Raw genomic sequence first — 14,668 nt, 5'->3', positions numbered from 1 at the left:
AAGTAGTTGTTAGATCTCAAATAAATTTAAATGGGACCAATTGGCACACACCACCTTTCGATTAAAAGAAAATTTGTCGAAATCGCTCCACCCAGTCAAAAGTTCTGATGTAACATTAAAAAAAAAAAATACAGTCGAATTGAGAACCTCCTCCTTTTTTGGAAGTCGGTTAAAAATAAATCAAAATCAATTATTAAAAGTAAGTAAATATTTCGATTTATTTTTCTAATTCTAATAACGGAAACAAAAAAGATTTGACAAATTGCAATTGCTTAGAAATTATGCACGTACATATATTTTGACACTTATCTTTTATATATAGGTATCATTATCAAATGATTGAGTGAATGAGTTTACATAAAAATGCCAGCCAGGTTTATAATTCGGGTTGTTAGACGCGGCTAGCGCTTGAATCGATTAAAATATTGAACTAAGGATAACTTCTACGTATTTCTATTATTTAAACGCTATGCTTTACCTTTCTAAGCTTTCTTCTCTAGTTTCGTGACTTGACTTCTCGAGTGTAAGTGTAATATTTATGTCAGTGTTTTTTTTTTATTTCTGTAAAAAATATACATAAATATATTATACATTAGTATATCAAACGGCTGTCAACTGAAAGTGGCATTAATTTGTCTTATTTTAGTAATAGTCTATCATATGTATCATCATATATTTTAAAACATATTAAAATAAAAACTATTTATTATTCTAAAATATACTATTCTATATACTGATTTGATATCTATATGGTTATGTTTGTAATGTGACGTTAAGTGGTGTGAAAAATACGACGTAGACGAACTCTCACCCCCCTGTTTCATTCTAAGTTCCTGATCAATTCTAATAGCAATTACTATAATTTGTCCAATATTTTCCTTTTAAGCGAAGGAGAACAACTTTATATCAGTGCATTGTTGTTGTTGTAGTTATATTTTGGTTAACCAATTCATTACTACCTCTATGGTCTTATATAATAGTAATGTCTTTCTTCAAATATTTTCGTATTATTTTCATTAAAAAAAATTGATATATATAGGTATCTAATACTCGTATATCTTCTTCTTCTTATACATAAAATTCTCGTGTCACAATGTTAGTTACAATACTCCTCCGAAACGGCCGAACCGATTTTATGAAATTTTGTGTGCATATCGGGTAGGTCTGAGAACCGGCCAACATTTATTTTTCATACACCTAAAGTATAAGGGGTGGGGGGGGGGGGTTAAGGGAATTAATAACTTAAATAGCAATACAACATTTGCGAGGTCAGCTAGTCATAATTATATGTATTTCATAGGAGGCCAATAAAATGTAACGTCGCTTTTTTATCATCAATTTTTATTACATTTTGTTAATTGTAATATCTTATGTCATTTCTTCTTTTTAGTTATACCGTTGCTTCCATTTTGTTTAGTTGCCGTTTCCTTTTGTTGTAGTTTGCTGCCATTTAAGATCGATGAGAACGGAGCTTCGACGAAAAGGTACAACGGAATCGCTAATACGAACGATATTATTGTAACAACAATAGCTATTGCGGTCTGAAAAAAATAAATAAAAATTCAAATAAACATGACATTAAAACATATTACAAAATACAGTAAAACTTTATTTATTTATTTATTAAACTTTATTGCACATAAAAAAGATTACATTTTAGAACGATTAAATACAAAAACAAATAATGTATGCAAAGGCGGCCTTATCGCTTATAGCGATCTTTTCCAGCAACCTTTAATAAAAGTATCAAACTTTGTAATTAATTTGCGACTTTAAAGCAGGGTTTGTAAACATTTGATACCTGGTTTCACCCAACTGACTTGAGTCTGTTTGAACCATGGAATAAATAATAAATTATTCTGATTGCGTCTTATGTACCAAGTCAATAATTGTGTTTGCTCGCAAACGAAAAAAAAACCGACTTCAATTACATCGACAAGTAATGCAACGTAGATCGACGAAAAAATAGTCAAGCAACTACGCGTTATCAAAGATTACTCAAAAAGTAGTTATCAGATCTCGATGAAATTTAAATGTGACCACATGATAAACATCAGCTTTCGATTAAATTAAAAATTATCAAAATTGGTACACCCAGTAAAAAGTTATTACGGATTTTCGAGAGTTTCCCTCGATTTCTCTGGGATCCCATCATCAGATCCTGGTTTCCTTATCACGGTACCAAACTAGGGATATCCCCTTTCCAACAAAAAAAGAATTATCAAAATCGGTACATCCAGTAGAAAGTTATGCGGTATAATACAACGTAGGTCGACGAAAAAAGCGTCAAGTAATAACGCATTATTAGATATAACTCGAAAAGTAGTTGTTAGATCTCAAATAAATTTAAATGGGACCAATTGGCACACACCACCTTTCGATTAAAACAAAATTTGTCAAAATCGGTCTACCCGGTCAAAAGTTCTGATGTAACATACATAAAAAAAAAAAAAAAAAAAAAAAAAAAATACAGTCGAATTGAGAACCTCCTCCTTTTTTGGAAGTCGGTTAAAGAGAAAAAATATCTATTCAATCATCCTCTCAAAGTTTCGCTTTTATTACATTAATAAGACTTGTAGTACCTAAGTATTAATTAAGATATAGTCATTACTATTACATTTCGTGACATTTAATAAAAATTAATAAATAATGAAATGATTTTACACGCAGTAAAGGTAAGGTCCCACAAGGACATACACTCCGACCGGAAACGCTTCTGTATAAATTAAAAAAAAAAAAGAATTATACGTAGAAACAAAAATTATTTAAAACATAAATTTTAAAATCACTTACCAAATCCAAGTACGTGATACGGATTAAATCAGTCTGCATGTTTATGAAAATGTAAAAAAGGGGAAAGTGTAGCAAGTACGCGCTGTAGATCAATTTACTTGGGATCACCCATACATCCAACTCGAAAAATCTACGATATACATCTGAAACGAACAAGTTTGTTCGGGTATTATATTATATTGTACACCAGTTAGAAGCAAAATAAAAATATCTTCTATATAAATAAAATAAAAATTAAATAATATTCTCAAAAAAAAAAAACAACTAAAACAACAATTTTATAAATAAACCAAACTGAAAAGAAATAATCTTATCAAATTAGTGTATTGTCATCGGCCCTCGATAAGTCTACTAAGTTTAAATGGAATCTGAACGTTTAAAGCGGGTCAAAAGAAGTTCAAAGGAGTCGATTACAAACATACAAACATACAGGTGAAACTAATAAAAAGCGCGTAATGAACAGCTGGACCTATTCGGCTATTTTTCAAGTTTTTTAATACTAAATAAGATTCTTACAGAGCGAAAAATTGAGAAAACTACACAGAAAATTATAAAACTTAAGAAAAAATAAAACTTAAGAAAAAGTAACGATAATTTAAAGTTTACACTCTTGAAATTTCGCGAGATAGAATAACTTATGTTGCGTCAGCGAGTTCTAAAATAACAGTTGTGTTTATTTTCTAAAAAAAAACCGATTCAATTTACATGGACAAGTGTAAGACAATACACATTATTAGGAACAACTCAAAAAGAACCCGCTGAAACGTAAAAGGCACCACACGACAAGAATAAAAAAAAGTAAAATCGGTATAGCCATTAAAAACTTATGAGGTTACACACAAAAAAAAATTAATCGAATCGCGTTCCTTCTTCTTATTTGGAGGTCCAGTTAAAAAAAATACTCACTCTCTACTTTCATAAAAAGTCCAGCGATGAACAACGCTATTAATCCTGCAAGTATAGGCTTATTTAAAGCGGCACATATTGCTCGAACATACGCCGGATCTCTCGGAGCATCTCTATAGAAAACCGCTCCAAACAGCACAACGGCAGCTATCATCGGTACAATAGACCAGTACAGGAACTTCAGTTTGTGCTAGAAATTTTAAGGGGGAAAATTTTAAGCAGGTATTTATTGAAAAGTAGATTATTTCATATTTTATGGTATGTACTTTTTATTTATATTAATTAACTAAAAATTATTTCTACAAAAGAAGGCGTGTCTCTGTACGCATCAACTGTATAGCGAATTAAGCAACTTGTAAACTCAACGTATATGTCATCATTATCATCACATCAGCCTATCGCAGTCCACTACTGGACATAGGCCTCCACAAGGTCGAGCCAAAAATGGCGTGAACTCATGTGTTTTGCCCATAGTCACCACGCTGGGCAGGCGGGTTGGTGACCGCAGGGCTGGCTTTGTCGCACCGAAGACGCTGCTGCCAGTCTTCGGCCTGTGTATTTCAAAGCCAGCAGTAAGATGGTTATCCCGCCATCGGTCGGCTTTATAAGTTCCAAGGTGGTAGTGGAACTGCATTATTCCTTAGTCGCCTCTTACGACACCCACGGGAAGAGAGGGGGTGGCTATATTCTTTAATGCCGTAGCCACACAGCAACGTATATGTATTCTGTCATATATTCGTAAACAAATACATATCATGGAAATAATTTAAGTAAATGCTTATTTTTTACTGAGTATTTCCTGTGATCGTTCTTCTTCTGCTGCCATTCGTAAATGTAGTAGCCAAGTGACATCCCTATGACGTAGCCACTCACGTGTCCATGTCCCACTCTATAAATCTCGTTATATGACCGATCTGTCGCAAAGAAATGACCAGTTTCACTGAAAAACAAAAAAAAAAAAAACAATTCTACACAAAAAAATCGCTAAATGTATTGCTAAGCGAATAACTCGGGAACAGTTAAACCAATGCTGGCCGTTTAATTTTTCTAACGTTTTCTAATAGTGAATGATTGGGAATAGAACCCGAATCCGTCAGTGCAACAGTTATAATATCCTATAAGCAGCTTTGTGCTGATGTTACCATGTGTTCGTGTGTGAATGTTACAAGATATTTACATTTATTTATATTATTCCAGCTGACAGCTGAAACGTTGTTTTGCCATATATGTTAATAACCCCTTCAACCCCCCACCCTTATAACTTAGAGGTATGAAAAATAGATGTTGGCCGATTCTCAGACCTACCCGATATACACACAAAATTTCATAAAAATCAGTCCAGCCGTTTCGGAGGAGTATTGTAACCTTGTTGTAACATTGTGACACGAGAATTTTTTATATAAGAAGATTAGCAGTTAGTGGTGCCTAACTAATCAGAAATACAAAAAAAAATTTGATCATTTCAGAGCGATTTCTTTGTAAATATCAGATTAAAATTTTGGTAACTTACGTTGGTCTTACAATTAAGATAGGGTCAAGATCTCGAACATACGTATGTATTGCGACTATTACACTACCGAGGACAACAAGAGACGTCAGAATAGGTTTCCTGAATCTACTGTCTCTGAGTAAAATCATTAATATTACACCGAATACATACAACTGCATATCTGCGGCAATAGACCTGTAAAACAATCTTATTATATTTACTTATAAAAAAACTATAATGGTTAGATCTTGAACTGCTAAAGCCCTTCGTAGGGCCAATAGAAGCTACAATGTTATTTTTACATATTTTTTTTGTCCGTATGTTGCAAAAACTGCTAAATGAAATTTGTTGCGGTTTTTCTGTGACTGGATGTCGAACTTAAAAACTGATATATTCTTCATCTTAATACTACGCTTAGAACATAAGATAAATATAAATTTACATTTGTTATAGTGGACACCTGTTAGCGACCGTTACTCGTAGTAGAGAATATATCAGCCAACCCGCAATGGAGCTACATGGTGGATTAAGCTCTATTCTTCTCCTAACACGTGGTTCAATAAGTCCCGAGACTAAGTACTAAAAAAAGGTCTTTTTTATAAAATTAATTTTTATTCATCAACATAGTCTCCTCCAAGAGCGATACAGTCCCTCTAACGCTTTTCTAACTTTTCTATCCCATGTGTGTAGAACGATTTGTCTTTGGCTTCAAAATAAGCCTCCGTTGCTGCGATAACTTCACTATTTGAGTCAAATTTCTTACCCTGAAGCATTTTTTTGAGGTCTGCAAACAGCCAGTAATCGCTGGGGGCCAAGTCTGGCGAATAAGGGGGATGAGGAAGCAATTCGAAGCCCAATTCGTTAATTTTGGCCATCGTTCTCACGGACTTGTGACAAGGCGCGTTGTCCTGGTGAAACACCACTTTCTTTTTGTTCATGTGAGGCCGTTTATCCGCAATTTCGTACTTCACTCGCTCCAATAAGCACATGTAATAGTCACTATTTATATTTTGCCCCTTTTCAAGGTAGTCGATGAAAAGTATTCCATGCGCATCCCAAAATATAGACGCCATAACCTTACCGGCCGATTTCTGAGTCTTTGGACGCTTCGGGCGGCTTTCACCAGCCGCTCTCCACTCCGCTGCCTGCCGATTGGATTCCGGAGTGAAATGGTATATCCAGGTTTCATCCATTGTTACATACCGACGTAAAAAATCCTTTTTATTATGATTCATCAGCGCCAAACATCGCTCTGAATCATTGATACGTTGTTCCTTTTGATTAGTTGTAAGCAAATGCGGCACCCACTTAGAAAAAAGCTTTTTCATGGCCAAATTTTTATGTAAAATAGTGAAAACACTACCAGCTGAAATCTTCACTATCTCGGCTATCTCTCGCACTTTTACCTTCCGATCTTCCAATACGATTTTGAGGACTTGGTTAATATTTTGTTGAGTCACTGCTTCATTTGGACGACCTGAGCGTTCCCCATCATTGGTGTCCATGCGACCGCGTTTGAAGTCGGCATACCACCGACAAATGGTTGCTTTAGAGGGAGCTGATCCTGCATAACATTTTATAAGCCATTGCTGTGCTTCAACGGTATTTTTTCCCATTAAAAAACAATGTTTTATCAACACGCGAAACTCGTTTTTTTTCCATTGTATCGAAATTACAACCGTAGCGTCACTTAAATGTTTCAAAATCAATAGTTTTATTGTTCCATTTTTAAAAATTTGACACATATTCTTGTATTGACAGCCAGTACTTTTTAAAAATCAAAAGAGTTTTTAATATATGCGCCATTTCCAGGTTAGTCTCGGGACTTATTGAACGATCTAGTAGATAGTGAAAGAGGTCATGCCCAGTAGTGGGGTGTTAAAGGCTGAATTAATTAATGGATCAAATCGATAAAAGACGTTTTAACTGAGGTAGGGCACAGCAGGAATTCCCTGCTCAAAATATGGAGCAGCCCGACTGGGGAAGTACCTCGACCTTACAGAAGATCACAGCTAAATAATACTGTTTTCAAACAGTATTGTGTTCCTGTTGGTAAGGTAGGTAGTAAGGTGACCAGAGCTCCTGGGGGGATTGGGGATTAGGTCGGCAACGCGCTTGCATTGCTACTGGTGTTGCAGGCGTCTATAAGCTACGGTAATCGCTTACCATCAGGTGAGCCGTACGCTTGTTTGCCGACTTAGTGATATAAAAGAAAAATCTGGATGTCAATCACGTATAAAATCATAGTCATCAACTAAAATAATAAATTTAAAGTTATTACCATGATACAGCTAGACATTGAGGACCTTCGACGTAGTTATTAAAAAAAAGAAAGTTTGTCCAAAAATTTTTTTTACAGTACGTTAGATCAACTTCGCCCGCAACCTGAAAGAAAGCCTTAACTATTATTTAACTCAAAAACAATTAAATATGTATATTTAAAAAAAAGAATGCTATTATTAAATTAAACCCATCTTTATTACATTGTTTACCATTGTGTAAACTGTCCAATATCTAAAAACATAATTTCTCATGAGCATGGGCTCAAATCTCGAGTTCTAAACAACACATGAGCCAATTGTCCCGTATATTAGATACGTAACGTGCTCTGTTTTGTATGTTTGTAACACGTCAAATATCTCGTAGAGGCTTAAAACCTATGTCTCTCATAAGAATATCACAGTCCACTGCGGGACATAGGCCTTCATAAGTTCGCGCCAAAAATGACTTAGACCCATGTGTGTTGCCCATAGTCACCACGCTGGGCAAGCGGGTTGGTGACCGCAGGGCTGGCTTTGTCACACCGAAGAGGCTGCTGCCCGTCTTCGGCCTGTGTATTTCAAAACCAACAGTTGGATAGTTATCCCTTCATCGGTCGGCTTTTTAAATTCCAAGGTGGAAGTGGAACTGTATTATCTCTTAGTCGCCTCTTACGACACCCGCGGTAAGAGTGGGGGTAGCTATATTCTTTACTGCCGTAACCACACAGCAGATCAGAAAATCTTTAAACGTTTATTTTATCTGATACGTTTTATAACAATTTTAACTAATTTTCACCTCCCAAAACGGTCCTGGTCCTAGAAACTTGAACCACGTCGCCATCAGAAGTACAACAAGAGCATAAGCTGGAAGTAATCTGAAAATAATAGTTTTTTTTTCATTTTTCACCACTAGGGTGGCAAAACAGAATACTATTCGCCAGACGATAAGTGTTTACTGTATTCTATGAGCGTCTGCAACATTAGAAGCGTCGCCATGTTTCCGACTCTAACAGTAGTAACACAAAACTACATAGATGAGGGTAGTATTATTTGGTTGTGATGTTTTGTAATTTGAGGTATTTCACTAATCGGGTAATACCAGATTTTAAAACTTCACAAAATATCACAGCCAAAGAATACTACTCTCAATAGTATTGTGTTATTGTGGTAGTTACCCAGAGCTGCAGAGGGGGATTGGCGCTAGACGATAGAGTTGGCGAGGCGCTTGCGATTCTTCTAGTGTGTCAGTAAGTTTCGGTAAACGATTACCATCAAGTAGGCTTGTTTGCCACCCAAGTCAAATAAAAAATAGATATTATAGTTATTACACAATACAATTAAAACTTGTGAAACTTAATTCTAGAGAAGTTTGTAAAGTAAGGTTGAAAATGTATAGAATATAGAGTATCACTATCATAATTAATCTGTTGCCTCTTGCGATTATTATTGATCAAAAAAGGCACTGTTTTTAACTATATATACCTGAGTAATCTTTTACATATTATCTTAGGGACAATACTCCAGTCGAGTGGGTAATGCTTCGAAATAACGCATAATTGGTACGCCAGCTGGAATCCAGCCATGACGAAAAACGATTGCATCATGATCGTTCCGTTGATTATTAACTGGTAGAATGGACTGCTGTATAACTGAAAAATTGAATATACATAAAATTATTAAACGCTCATAAACGCCTCACACTCAACGGCCCCCAGTAGGATTTACTCATGTAAACACACACAATACACAAGCACAAACGTCCAGACCACGATAATGTCTATCGTAAGGGGGATCGAACCCGCAAACGTCAGCGCAACAGCCAGTGTTGTAACCGCTGCGTTATCGCGTCGTCTTATTCAACCAAAAACAATGAACTTAATTTGAAATATCCTTCATTCTACTGTTATTGTTTTATTATTACTATAATATGCAGTTAATATTTTACACAATTAATTTTTACTTGATTTTTGATAACTTGATCAAAAAAAACACATTAAAAATTATTGAAAAAAAAATTGATTACCGATTCGATTTCATAAAAATTTTTACTAATTACATAATATATTATGGTTGTGTGCACGTAAACTACACCATATGTGACAAAACATCTGTAAAAGAAAACTAAAATTAATTACATCACATATTAATTAATTACAATCTGACAAACAAAGCAAAATTACAACATTAATCTATTCATTAAAAGTTTATTGCTATGAAAAATTTTATTCATCGCATATAAAAATACATACTTTTGCTGATATTAGAAGACCAAATTATTGATAAACAAGAAACATTAAAATATGAAAAATAAATTAAATTAATATTTTTTACTAATGTAGTGCCTACAGGACCAAAAGCATTGCAAGCCCATTGCTGACCCTACCCTCGAACCTCCTCAGAAGCTCTGGGTACCTTATTCACCGCAGGAACACAGCACTTTTTGAGAATGCTATTATTCGGTTATGATCTTGCTCTCGGTTAAAATGCTTCCCTTATCAAACTTCTGCAGGTTTCGAGAACTATGTTTTCTGCTATCTCGCCCTCAATAAATAGCTTTTCAATTCGAATGTCATGTGACATGAACTATAAATATTAAGTAAGCACGCAAAAGCTCAGTAATTTTGGACCAGATTAAAAATCGCGAATCTCAGTTACCCTTGTCCTTTTCAATTCTCTGATCCTTTTTATACAATTAAAGTTTAAAAAATAAAATGAGAGACAACAGCAAAACATGAACCAAACATATAATAAATGAATAAAAAAATAGTTAAATTATTAAAAATGTTAAAAATAACGAATTATTCATCATTAATTAATTCATATGTTCGTCACTTAATATTAAATTTTAATAATTAAAAAAGAAAACACGCAAGATGCAGCAAGATCAGATACACAATAAAACTGGTCATTTGAATTACTTGCCTTATTCCACTAAAAAATTTAAAATCTTCTGAACGTCCACCTTCGTGTTTTGTCCTTATTAAATTTCTCCAATTTCGTTTTATCGAAAATGATAAAATAATTGAATTACCTAAACATGTAAAAAAAATTAACTACACAACAATTACCAAGACACATTTTTTTTAAACATTGCTCTTATATTGAACTAACTATATTTTGACCATTACCATAAATTAATTATTCCCATCCCTAATATTTCATATCATTCCTAATATTTTTTAATTATTCCAATCCCTAGTTACTTAAATTTGTCGAACTTAAATTCAGGAAAACAGTCAAACTCACTATAACTCCGCATATAATTATGTATTATCTATATATTAATACGTGAAGAAAAAGACTTGTACCCCTTTTTACGAAAATAGCGCGGACAGAGGATTATGAAATTTCACACACTTATAATTTGTTTAGAGGAGTGTAGAATGATAATACTTTTTTTATCAAGCATGAAAAATACACTAAATCAATAAAAAAACCCTAACACACACTCCCTTTCATGTATTACATACACACACGCACACACAAACACACACACACACACGCACGCACGCACGCATGCACGTACACACACACACATACACACACAAACACACACACTTTATTTATTATTATAGAAGTTTTGACTTTGACTCTGCTGTCAGTAATGTTTAAACTTTTAATTTAAATTTTATGGTCGAGTTTCCACCTCTGGGCGACCACTACTAAATATATAAAACTCTAAAATGTTTTTACCCACAAACATGATATTATACAGTCAAACTTATAGCGTGACATATTTTAGCTCATCAGAATTTGTGTCACATGAATGTGTCACAAAATCGTGGTACAGGAATTATCAAAATAAGTTCTTACCTTTTTTCTTAGCCCAAGTGCAGTAGATATCGTAAAGGCTACCGAACATATTCAACACTAAAATTGTAAGCAAAATAAATCCTGTAAATATATCACTATTGTCTATCTTCATTTCGTTGTCTGACATATTATAGCAGAAATATTGTTGTAATCTAGTTTTTAATTGGTAGTCATCCCAGAAAGTTTGGTTGAGGCATCCCTCGAGGGTTGCCTCTGAGACCGATGTCTCATTTTGTATATAATTTTGGCAACGTTGTGTTACACACACTCCGCGTTTTAGTTTTGTGTGATCAAAATGTGTTGACGTGTGTTTGGAATATTCCTTAAACAAAAAATTAAATAGTATCAACACACTATTATCCAGTAATTTACTTAACCTCATTTAGATAACGTTAAACGTATTTTAATACTACCTTACGACTTATATACATGACAACTATATTATAAAAACAACTTTAAAAAATCTAAGACTGCATTACTGTTAATTGATATTAAAAACCGCTCTGGTGTAATGCTACGTATGCCATGTATACTTAAACATCGGTAGTTTGCGGGTTCGATTCCCGCTCTGGGTGGACATTTGTATGTGTACAAATATTTCTTTCCGCTTTAGATGTCTGTCCTTGTAGGTCTCTTCACAGCGCTTCGGAGAGCACCTTAAGGTGGCGGTTCCAGTTGTTATCATACACACCTGACAGCGATCGTTATTTCGACCATATGACAGTGGAGCAACGTGTTGAATTAAGCTCCGATCCTACTCGTATATTGAGAAAGTGGCTTATGTATCAACCAAATTAATATAACCTGTATCATGGAAAGAAGTTCGCTTGGTTCATCTGACACCAGTTGGAAAATCAATTTACAGTACACATCGCTTGGTTCTTGGAAGCATGAGTCGTAATTATCTATTTTGTGTATAGGAGGCATTCGGTCAAATTCAGATGCTGAAACAATTGTTAGTAATTAGTATCACAGTCCACAATTAAAGATTCCCCACATAGAGAATCGTAAAATAAAACTTTTATATATAAAGTATCCGATACCGATATCGGTATTAGCACTACCTCCCGAGTAGAAATTTTTTTGTCTTCCTTAGCAGGACTGGACCAGACATGCCTGATCAGGACTAGATAAGGCATGTATCGCAGATGATTGGTCTGGACCTGATCAGGATGAAATGAGATTTCCTGATCGGGTCCAGATCAGGAAATTTCATCTCATCCTCATCAGCCGGTTCGGTCCGGTCCTTTAAAAAAACACGAATGTATATTCTTGAAAAAATTGTTTACCAAAAAAAAAGCGAATTGATATTATAAATATGTTACTTAACTTAATTATTATGATATGTATTTCCGTTTGTTTTTTCCAATATATTATTTATTTATGTTTTTACTTTAAATATTAATTATTTTTATTTATTTTTATGTTATTAATTAATTATTATTATTAATTAAATTTTATTTATTAACTTCTAATAATTAACTATTTCCTATTACTTACGACTGCTCCACTGTATAGAAATGGACTCCCTGCTAGACTGTCCTGATAACTGTATACATACTAAGTGCGCTTAAAAACATTAATAGCGCGATTCAGGCTCAGTTCGCGTAATTTCCTTCAGGCTAACCTGATCTGGACCGGACCGGGTCCTGATCCATTATGCCTCACCATACTTGATTATATTTTACATCAGGCTATCCTGATCTGAACCGGACCGGGTCCTGATCCAGTATGCCTCACCATACTTGATTATATTTTACATCAGGCTATCCTGTATCCAAAAGTCAAACAGGTTGCTCAGAATTTCCTACTTACATTGAACTACAATGATACCGAGGAACTGCTTAAGTGAAAGCATTTGAAATCTGTATCTTGGTCCGCTCTGGTCGGTGTTTTAACCCGATCCCAAGAAATTAGTCGTAGGGCTGGCAGGGGCGGCACGCAGATACAATGCACACACATAGACCCATACACACATACACAGACCCACACACACACACACACACACACACACACACACACACACATACACATGAAGAGAGTTACCCAGGCTTGTGACGCTAGTATGGCTCGGAAACGTGGCAGAAATCAAAGACCTTCGGTGCACTGGTGGAACGATCAGATCAGTGTCCTTCGTTCGGAGTGTCTTAGAAAGAGAAGAATATCTCAGCGTAGCCATCGACGACCTAACTCTGCAGAGCTGGTAGCGGAGTACAAAAAAGCGCGTCGGGAATTGAACAGGGCTATTAAAGATAGTAAAAGAAGATGCTGGAAAGATCTCATCGATGAAGTGGAGAGGGATCCCTGGGGAAGACCGTACAAAGTGGTCATGACTCACCTGAAGAGCCAGCCAATGCCACCACCTACGTGTCCACAACTCTTAAAGAAGATCGTGACCGCGCTGTTCCCACAGCAACAGGAATTTAACTATCTGATAGCTCAAGGTGAACTGGGGGACATTCCACGTGTAACGGAGAGAGAACTGATGGAGGCTTGCAATCGTGTAGGAAATAACAGAGCGCCGGGATTGGACGGTATCCCTAACATTGCTTTAAAAACAGCTATAAAAGCAGCGCCAGCATTATTTCTGGGCGTCTACGACACATGCCTTAAGGAAGGGACCTTTCCTCGGAAGTGGAAACAACAACGACTAGTGCTTCTCCCTAAGGGGAAAAGGCCGCCGGAAGAACCGTCATCATACCGCCCACTTTGTATGTTAGATACAGCCGGTAAGATATTCGAGCGTATAGTACATCGAAGAATAGAAGCAGTTGTCGATCCACTTCTGGCCGACAACCAGTATGGGTTTCGGAAAGGACGATCAACTCTGGACGCGATCAAGCTGGTAGTTGACACGGCCAAGAAGGCAATCGCAGGTACCAGATGGAAGGGTGGTACGAAGAAGTATTGCCTGGTAGCCGCATTAGACATCAGAAACGCTTTCAACTCTGCTAACTGGGACTGCATTATGCGAGCCCTCGAAGAAAAAAGTGTCCCAGGATATCTTCGCAGAATCGTAGCAAGCTACTTCAAGAATAGAGTTCTAAGGTACGACACGAAGGACGGCCCAAGACAGTATCGTATCACTGGAGGTGTGCCGCAGGGTTCGGTTCTTGGCCCACTGCTGTGGAACGTCATGTATGACGGGCTCCTGAGACTACCGTTTCCAAGAAGCGTCAAACTTGTAGCGTATGCGGACGACGTAGCCGTAGTGATCGTCGCCAAACACCTTGATGAAATTAACAATATGTTCGGTATCACCTTCGAGCAAATTGACCGGTGGATGGAGTCAATGAACCTGCAACTGGCTAAACAGAAAACTGAAGCTGTTCTAATTACCAGCAGAAAAGTGGTGGAAACGATTACGCTGAAAGTCGGCGAGCAAGAAATCACATCGCGACCATAT

At 35.9% G+C, this 14,668-nt stretch overlaps 1 protein-coding gene across 1 annotated transcript; it reads right to left on the bottom strand.

Annotated features, from left to right (window-relative positions):
* Positions 1 to 1,322: 1,322 nt before the first annotated feature.
* On the bottom strand, positions 1,323 to 12,920 carry LOC123661425 (regulator of hypoxia-inducible factor 1-like). The gene is made up of 8 exons (XM_045596386.1): positions 12,890 to 12,920; positions 12,067 to 12,206; positions 8,932 to 9,098; positions 5,252 to 5,383; positions 4,489 to 4,639; positions 3,700 to 3,889; positions 2,794 to 2,936; positions 1,323 to 1,541 (listed from the first exon to the last, which is right to left on the bottom strand). Exons 1-8 carry the CDS (start codon positions 12,918 to 12,920, stop codon positions 1,374 to 1,376), a joined length of 1,122 nt encoding a protein of 373 aa, XP_045452342.1. The 3' UTR covers positions 1,323 to 1,373.
* Between the last annotated feature and the right edge of the window lie 1,748 nt (positions 12,921 to 14,668).

This window comes from Melitaea cinxia, chromosome 17 (assembly GCF_905220565.1).
Source record: "Melitaea cinxia chromosome 17, ilMelCinx1.1, whole genome shotgun sequence".
NCBI classification, from domain to species: Eukaryota; Metazoa; Arthropoda; class Insecta; order Lepidoptera; family Nymphalidae; genus Melitaea; species Melitaea cinxia.
Note: the sequence above shows the minus strand (reverse complement) of the source record. Positions and strands in the feature narration are given on the sequence as shown.